Raw genomic sequence first — 9,304 nt, forward strand, 5'->3', positions numbered from 1 at the left:
ACCCTAATATTGAGTTAGTTTTATGAACAGAGAATCTTTGGCACCAAAGGCCTTCTATATATAATCATACATACATCATAATGAGGATACACTTTACTATCACAAAACTTTGCTAGGTAGTGGATTAATCCTCTTCTGTACCACAATCTTCCATTCTTAAGATACTGCTGTGTTAAGCTTCAGAGCTGGAGGACGGCAGAGCAAAGACATTTTGCAAATTTCCCTCTTTACGAAAGAAATGTCCGGACTGTACCCTTTATTGTCCCCCTGCAAATAGGGCATTTCCTAAGGGATGGTGCACATTCTTTGCACACCACTAAGTGACCACATGGAATAAAAACAATAGAAACTTCTTTGTCCATGCAAACTTTACATGTTCTTTCCTCTTGCAATCTTCTTAATTGTTCTTCCATAGGTAAACCTGGAAAAAATAGTTAAATTTTTGTCAGCCTGAATATATGTGAATAGATCAAAATGTATTTATTTAGAGTGTAGCCATGGCCTTTTATTTCCCTACCTGTATTGACTAAATATAGATGGCAGTGAGCATTTTTCAGAGCTTAGAAAGTGGCATGCAAGGAACTAATCTGTACTTGCCAGTTCTGTGAGATGATGGACAGCCCAGGGGTTGGAGGGCAACCAGTGTTTGCATTTTAGCAAATGTTGTACTTTTCTTGGTTGGATATCAGAAACACAAACACAGCCTGACTGGTGGAAGTGGTCTCTATCCAGGCTTATATACTTTTCTTCAGTTTATTAACAGATTAAACTGCAGGACCAGAGCAAACTCAATCTCATGTCTGACAAGTTTTTAATCTACACGCTGTTGGTCAAGCTAGATCTCAGAACACCTATACCCACTCTAGAAAAGCAGAGATGGTACCTGTTCTGAAATGCTAACCAACTATTCATTCTCCAGTCTTTACCTAATGCCTGAATGCTTCTATCAGGATCAAGTCCAGCATGTGCTTCTTGAATTGTTAAGGTTGAGCGCCAGAAAGCTCTGCATCCTGTGATGTGCAAAAGCATGAGCAAGGCACAGGATACAGCTTAGAGCTGATAGACTTACTTGCAAGTATGTACATGCACTTAACTTTTGGTTAACTTATTCAGTCTATATTACTGAAGTAGAATTAGAGAGGGGGTAAAGCACCAAACCTTTTTCTTAACCAAAGTAATTTTCTTTTTTATGTTAGCTGTTTGTTCTACAACAATCTTTAAGATAAGAAGGTAGAATTTAAGGTACCTGAAACATCTTCTGTGGGAACATACTTGATGGTCTTCTCCACTAGAATACAAGAAAAAATTCTTATCATTTAACTAATCTATGTTCAAACAGCATCTGTTTGTTTATTTTTCTTTAGACTGTTGTGAGAGCACTGGTAAGACTTTTATAAAAGGATATCCTTTAAAAACAAAAGGAAACCAGAGAGACATACCAAATAAATCCTTGTAGAGCACAGGGTCACAATCTCGTAGACAATTCCTGAAGATGCTGGCTGCTTCATTTCCTTTCACTAAAATTGTATCTATCAGTTCCCTTGCCTGCAATGGTATCTGAGTCTTCTGCTTAATAACATCATGCTCAAGTTCTGTTATCACTTTAGCTGATAGTAAACTGCCGAGGATTGGGAGTACACATGTTAAACGTTGGAATAAAGCCATTCGATTCTTCTGGATCAAGTACAAATCATCTGGAACATAAGGGGGAATTAGATAAAAGAATTAGGAATACACTACTCTAAGTTGCACTTCTGTTTAACAATAATTGATACATTCTTTAAACTCTACTTGCAATGTTTGCTTGTTACACATCATTAATAAAACACTCAGCAAGTTTTAGTGATATTTCCGTAATGAACAGACCTAAGGAAACCACATACAAGCAGCTTCTGAGCCACGGCCTGTTCAGCAAGGAAACTTCCTGCTCCCATCTCTAGGTTAAATGATCAGAGAGGATCTTGTATAAATCTCTATTAGTGAGATTTACACTCTCTGGGCAATTGCAAAGAAAAAACTAACACCAACACTAACCCATTGACATGCCAGAGGTTAATTTTTGTCAGTGCTAGGCTGTAAATAAAAGAAAGCACTTCTGTGAAGTGTCTAACACAATTACATACAAGAAAACCAGAAGTACAGCACAACCATACTCTGCAGACTATTTTAATCCTCTACCACAAGCAAGAACAAGAAAATTTCCAGTATGATTACAATGTGTCCATCTATGATCTATGTTTTTTTGAGAGAAATACAACTAGGAAAGAAGCATCCTTAATTCCATTTATAATTGAGAAGTTTCATTATGCTTCACAGACTCAAAATCAGAACGATTTCTTCAGGCTTCAAAACTTACATGGCATTAAAGCAACAGGAAATGTTAAAGACATATCAAATAAACAAATTGCTGACACACATGGGCTGAGTGAGACAGAAAAGCAGATCTTTGGCCATCTTACAGGATGTGAATTTGTAGAAGTTTATGGCCTTCTCTAAGAGGTGGATATGGTGGCTTACTGATTCAAGCAGCTTAAAGAGCAGGCAAATTTGGATAAAAAATAGTAGTGTACCAAGTGTTTCATTAACAGCAATATAAAGGCACACAAATGAAAAAAAATGGCCTTGGAAAGAAGAGATGATTCTGAACCCTTGGCCTCTGCTATGAACCATTCTCCTAAAAGGGAATGAAACAATTCTCAGACTGCTGTTCCATACAGATATCCTGATGCTTTTAGAGAAGCTGATCCTAGCAGCAATTAAATCACGTAGTGCCTAAAAACAAGTATAAAAACTATACATATTACTAACTGCTTCAGATTTCACTTTTATTTATGCCTGATGCCTACCTGATGCCACTTCTTCCAACTGCTTTTCTTTCTCTTCTTCAATCTTCTCATCTTCAGCCATGAGCAGATCAGACACAAGATCATTAACAGTCTTGTAGTTTTCTCCAGTGGCCAAGATTTTACTTTGCACTGTTTGCTTTATCAGCCTTCTACTGAATCCCATCTCCAAGGCAGCTTTAACCACAGGCGTGTTCATCATGATTGCATCTTCTGAATGGCTCTCTCCAGGTTCAAAACGAATAACTAACCAAAAAGGAAAATCCTCATGTATAATATAAAGAATAAAATATCCATACAACCCCAGAAGTCAGACACATCAACATTACCTACACACATGAACATTGAGCAGTAAAAAGTTTCAAGTGTTTAAGAAGAATTTTTGTAAGTAGTTTTAAAAATGAAAGCCAGTGACTCAGTCATGGATTGAATCCAAGATAAACATCAATCCATGTCAGGCCTTTGTTAAAACCTATGTTAATCCAGAGAAACTACTGAGTCCATTGTGTCCTAGCAGCTTTTTTTATACTTAGTTATTTCTAACTTCAGCCTTGAAAAATGGCCTGGGGGTGTGCCAGGGGTGGGGGAGGGAAGTCAGAGTTTATAGTACAAACAATCACTTTATTCCAACTCTTTATCAGTAATTTGCATTCAATTTAGTAAACACCAGACACATGGGATTCTGAGTCATTGTCTTCAGTCAGCAGGGACTAGGACAGCATAAACCCCCAGAGGGTGAGTGGGTTTTTCCATCATAACTAGAGTCCAGCCTAGAAAGACTTCACTGTATCAGCTTGTTCTACCTTCTTCCTTAAATGCTGCTCAGCTCAGAGCATTTACCTAGTTACATGCCTAGAGACAGAACTGCATAACTGCATAGCCATGACACCCTCTAGCAACTGTCCCACCAAGTTCAAACACTTGCTTTGCTTAACCCAACTCTGAAACGAAAAAAAACCAGCAACCAAGTGTGCAAACCCAAAAATTTCAATATGAGCTAATAATGAAAAACAAGATCTCTTAAAGGTGTTTCCTTGGAGCTTGTCAACACAACATCAAAATTATTAAACTTTTAGGAAACAAATCTAAGAATTGGCTATGCAAAGCTAACTCACTTAGCAATCATTAAGTTTGCAAAATGCTGAGTTTAAAAACATGCTTCAATATACATACTTGGAGGATCAAGGTTTTCATCTACAGGCGGATCAGAAGTTGACAAGAGCTGTAGAACACAAGAGAAGTATGTTAATATTGAAGTATTGCTTTTCCCTCTATGTACCTTTCTAACATATTGTTCATCACCAATCCTCCTAAGCTTCCTACCCATTAGATATTTCACCTGCAGTTACACAAGTGCAAATCTGTGCAACTGTATAATCAACACAAAACTAGTGCTGACCACTTCCATGAAGAGGAGTCTGGTTATTCTTGTCATAAGAATTACAAATAGAAACAGTTCACATTGTCTATGCCTGATTTCTGAAATAATAATTACTGATCTGCACTATTCGGTGTATAATCAGAATTTCCCTCTGCTAACACAAAGGAGCTCACTGCCTCATAGGACTCTCCATAAGTAATCTGTAGAGGTTAAACTCTACTAGTCCAAGACTAGCCATGGTTCAGCACTAGCTTCTTTCATGTGCTCATGAAGAGCATTAATGATGTTAGAAACCCAGGAGAAACATACACAGAAATAAGGCAGGAGAATGAACTCAAGGAAAGAACACAGCACTGTTCAACAAAGGAAAACCAACGTTACAGGACAGTAAATATTTACCTGTTCAAGGAGATGGGGGAATCTGGCCTGAATTTGATCTACAAACTCTCTTCCTTTTACACGAAGCAGATACTCACACCTGAAACATTGACAAAAGTGTATCAAATCATACTTTCTACCTGCCAAAGGAAAAAAAAAAAACATAGAAGAACGAACAAGTTTAAACCCAGTGTAAGTTAAATACATTTCTCTTCCTTTAGAAGAGAATGCAGCCTTTAGTAGCTTGGTGCAGCCTAGTGTCCAGTGACACTTAGATAAAGTTTTTCCATGACATCCAGCTGTCAGTAGGCTTATGTATATAAATGCAGCAGCTTTACATTCTGCTGCCACTTGTGATCAAAATGGCATGTCATGAGAAGCAACACTGTGTCAGAATCACTACAAAGTGCAGTGATAAACTGTTTCTATCTTGCATCTCACCATTCTTATCTCCAACTCAAATAATTCAAAAGAAAGAATTTAACAAAATATAACACCATTATCACAGTCAGATCTACTTCACTAACACAGGTTTATCTCTTATGTACATTTACTGACAGGCTTAACACAGTAAGAAACAGTGACATTTAGCTCTACATACATCATATAGTCCAGCAGTAGCTGATAAATTGCCCATGAAAGCCTAGCTGGAGATCTACAATGAGAAGAACTATTATTAGCTTTCCTGAAATTAAGTGCAGCTATTTCTGTAATGGAGGTAGTGATTTCCATGGGCATAGATAGCAATTAGGTATGAAATTGCCATTTAATTATAGGTGACATTAAAAAGTTATTTCTGTCCTTTTTCCAGTAGAGACATACTAGAGCCAGTGAAACTTTCTTCACAAGCTCTTCCACATGTAGGAAACGAAACTGCACAAGCAGAAAAACTGGTTCAAGAGCATTCAGCATGGGCACAAAGGCAGAACCAATGAATTAAACATTCCTTCTACTCCATTCCTCAGCAGCCTTTGCTCCCCTGGATCAGCTTACTGATTGCTTCTCTTACAGAGAAAAGTGTGCTTATTAACAATGCAGTCTCACTTTCTGTTAGTGATCTAGGGATGCAGACAGTTTTTAATAATGAAGGGGAAAGCATTATATGCCATGGTTAAAGAAGAAATGTTTCAATTACACCCACCTACACACTTCAGAGCTTTTAGACATACATGCAATACATACATCCAAATGAAAGAGTGAATCTGCACATCAAATAAAGTTAAACAAAACTACTAAGTGCAGTACATATCTGCCAAAATTAAAACATTTAGGAATATGAACAAATTATGATAAAGATTTTGCAAGTTACCTTGGAAACCACTTTGCATGCTCAATCCATGGATCGTCTCCAGATTCCCAGCACCTTAACCCACCATCACAGCAAAAACACTTCACATCATCATTGCGACCTTTTAAAAAAAACCAAGGCAAAATATCTAGCAAACCTTGACCCCAACTTACTTGAAAGTAAATGGTGACATAGCAGTATGAATAAAACTGGAGAAGGCTGGGTTTCTTACCTACATAGTAAAAGCCAGCATCTGCAAGCTGTTCAGGCTGAACTGGAATTCTGGTTGGCCAATTCACGAATGTTTTAACACGTGCTTCATGGGTCTGCATGCTCACATTTGAAACATTGAAACTCTGCTGGTCTCGGATAAGGTTTTCCACAAAAGGGCAGTTGGGATAGTGTCTCCGATGCTCTGACACAGCATTATCTTTTGGCTCCCAATTACAGAGCTGACCACCACAGGTAAAACAAGCCACTTTGTCTGCTGTCCCCAGGTAATAAAGTCCAGCCTTTGCCAGATCAGTGGGTGAGAGAAACGTCAGTGGCCATGACTGAAAGGTGCGTAGCCTAGCATCTTCTGTCCTCATAGAATGATTGTGAAGCTTAGGGCTCAAGAATGGAAGGTCTTCAGCTGCCCTAGTAGTTACTGGGTCTTGAGGAAAACTGGAAAACGAGCCACTGAAATATCCAACCTGTTCTAAACTTGGAGAAAGTGCTATGGAATGTAGGGACGGTGGGAGACTGTTTGCAACTGAGTGTGGAAAGGCAGAACGAGATGACAGTCCAACGTTGTTAACTGAAAGCATTCTTTGAACAAAAGTGCAGCTAGGATACAGCTGCTTATGTTTTTCCATAGCATTATCTCCTGGCTGCCAGTTATCCAGTGTTAAGCCACAGCTGAAGCACTTAACTTTATCTTGCACACCCGTGTAATAAAACCCAGCCCGGGCAAGGCTGCGCTCTGACACCGGCGTGTTCATGGGGAAGGTGGAGAAGGTTGACATCCTGTAGAGCTCACAGGACAGGTCATACTTCAGTTCATCACATGGAGCACTCTGCCTCATGATGCTAGCCAAGAAAGGGCTATCTTCCACTATGTTCATAATGGACTGTTTTGGGAAAAATGGGACAAGTCTTCCTCTGGGAGGTAGTTCTGTGCATTAAAGGCAATTTGGAACAACCCCCCCCCCCACCTGTACGAAAGCAATAAATACTTTAAAGTGTAACCTCAAATGTGCATATGAATAGAACTGACCTCATGATTTAACAGCCTATAAACATTTGGCAAGTTCTTATACCTTAGTTTAGCAACTGCTTTCAGTGCAAAAGCTTCCCCATCCCATTTTAATAATTGAAGAAAGCATGTTGAAAATTGACTCATATAAGCATCACATCCTTTACTTGTTCTGTATATCTGGGAGACCAGTAACAATTTGTCAGGCTCGTGCAGGTCAGATCAAAAGAGGAAAAACCACAAGTGGGTTTATCAAAATCCTTTGTCAATAAAGAAACTAAATTGGGGGGCAATTAAAAGAACAGTGTTCTTATCCAGAACATATGTTAGGTGATTTAAGGACAAGATTTCACCCTAGACAGCTGATAAATATGTAGCTTATACACACACAAAGATTTTAGTTTGTAAAACCTCACTGGGAGGCTGAAAAGAAGGGTTTATCAAGTTCAAAGGGCATACAAAAAACAGAGACCCTGAACTGAAGGTACTGAACTGATCTTAGTATATTTGCTACTACTGAACTCCAAAAAAAACACCTCTTAAGTTCTGCATATTGTTGTAACAAGGTCTTAAGATTAAAGAAGTTAGTTTATACTCAACTTCACATGTATAGAATATTCAGCTATTAGAGAAACAAATCCTATACACTGTCTCAGACAAGGATGAACTCTCTTTATTAACAAACCTGGGATAGGCTTGTCTACAAGTCAGCACCGAATTAACAGAGCACTTCAGTTTTAACCTGGTGCCTTAGTTACAAGAACAGAGTCACCAGATTTAACATTAATTAATTGCCTTGTGTTGAAACATTCTGATGCTTTATACTGTTGAATTAAGCTTTGCCTGTATGCCATGTTTATGGCATACAGAAGCAATCAGAACTCTCAGATTTAAAAAAAAAGTATTTGATGCCTTAGTTTCTTTATTTCTGCAGAGAACTACCTCCCAGAGGTAAGACTGAAGTCCCTTCTAAGGTGCCTACGCCTCCATATCGGTACTGACTGTCCTCAAGAAGAAATTGTAAATATCTGTAGTTTAAATAATTCAAATTTTTGTGGCAGAACAAAACCTGTAAGGAAGAAAAAGAATGTTTTAAAATACACAATGATGAGGTGCATGCAATGTCTACACAAACAACAATTACACAAACTGAAACAGCACAAGCTTTTTGCAATTATAGAATGTTAAGGGCTTAAGGATCATCTAGTCCCAACCCCCTTGCCATGGGCAGGGACATCTTCCAGTAGACCAGGCTGCTCAGAGCCACATCCAACCTGGCTGTGAACACTGCCACTATTGGTGTGTCCACAACCTCTCTGGGCAACCTGTTCCAGTGTCTCATCACTCCCGCAGTAAAGAATTCCTTCCTAATATCTAACATCAATTTCCTCTCTTTCAGTTTGTACCCATTACTGCTTATCCTGTCACTACAGTTCCTGACTAAGAATCCCTCTCTGGCTTCCCGGCAGACCTTCAGACACTGGCAGGTTGCTATGAGGTCTCCATGCAACCTTCTCTTCTCCAGGCTGAACAGTGCCAAGTTCCTCTACCTGTCTAATGTCAGCTAGAAAGTTTTAGGGAGTCAACCTCACACGCTGTGACACGGAGTGATTTCACACACTTCATTTCCCTGTTATTGACGCATATGCAAAACTGTTTAACCCACAAGCAGAATTTTTTGGCAGATGGATTAATCAGGCTACTTAATCACAAGCTGTATTACTAAAGGTAAGATCCTATACTAAAGAAGTTGTATCCATTTAAATTGGTTTAAGCTTGCAGATTCCCAAACAATGAAGACACAGTTTTATAACACTGATGGAAAGAGTATTAGATCTTCTTATTTAGGTAAATCAAATTATATTTGAAGCAAGGACATCAGCAAAACTGAACTTCCCCAAAAATTCAGGGAAGGGCAAGCACAAAGTTCAAAGGGTTTTTATATATGTAGCTATGAATAAATATAAAATTAGATATTTAGCAGTCTGGTCGATCGGTTTTCAAACAGTTTTTCCAGGAAAGACTCAGTCATGATGACACAGCACTGCAGAAACAGCCCACTGCGCTGAGGCACCAGATCCTGAGCACCAGACCCCGCACGGCGGGGCCTGAGCGCGGCCCCAGCCCCGGCAGCGACAGCCCCGCGTTCCGCGTCCCCCCGCGGTTCCGGGCCTCTC

The 9,304-nt window shown here is 39.1% G+C and overlaps 1 protein-coding gene across 1 annotated transcript; it reads right to left on the reverse strand.

The window, feature by feature from the left end:
• Position 1: 1 nt before the first annotated feature.
• LOC102031819 (inhibitor of apoptosis protein-like) lies at positions 2 to 8,297 on the reverse strand. The gene is made up of 8 exons (XM_005417722.3): positions 6,123 to 8,297; positions 5,912 to 6,011; positions 4,624 to 4,702; positions 4,017 to 4,065; positions 2,847 to 3,089; positions 1,440 to 1,694; positions 1,247 to 1,288; positions 2 to 421 (listed from the first exon to the last, which is right to left on the reverse strand). Exons 1-8 carry the CDS (start codon positions 6,994 to 6,996, stop codon positions 228 to 230), a joined length of 1,836 nt encoding a protein of 611 aa, XP_005417779.2. The 5' UTR covers positions 6,997 to 8,297; the 3' UTR covers positions 2 to 227.
• Positions 8,298 to 9,304: the final 1,007 nt, after the last annotated feature.

The sequence above is a fragment of the Geospiza fortis genome, unplaced genomic scaffold (assembly GCF_000277835.1).
Source record: "Geospiza fortis unplaced genomic scaffold, GeoFor_1.0 scaffold16, whole genome shotgun sequence".
NCBI classification, from domain to species: domain Eukaryota; kingdom Metazoa; phylum Chordata; class Aves; order Passeriformes; family Thraupidae; genus Geospiza; species Geospiza fortis.

What these genes read in the sequence shown, in the direction of transcription:
- LOC102031819 (XM_005417722.3), bottom strand. Translation starts at nt 6,996, where the DNA reads ATGAACATAGTGGAAGATAGCCCTTTCTTGGCTAGCATCATGAGGCAG. An exon ending in TGCTGGCTTTTACTATGTAG is followed by an intron (nt 6,012 to 6,122) that starts GTAAGAAACCCA and finishes TTTTTTTAAAAG; the next exon opens with GTCGCAATGATGATGTGAAG. An exon ending in TCCCCCATCTCCTTGAACAG is followed by an intron (nt 4,066 to 4,623) that starts GTAAATATTTAC and finishes TGTGTTCTACAG; the next exon opens with CTCTTGTCAACTTCTGATCC.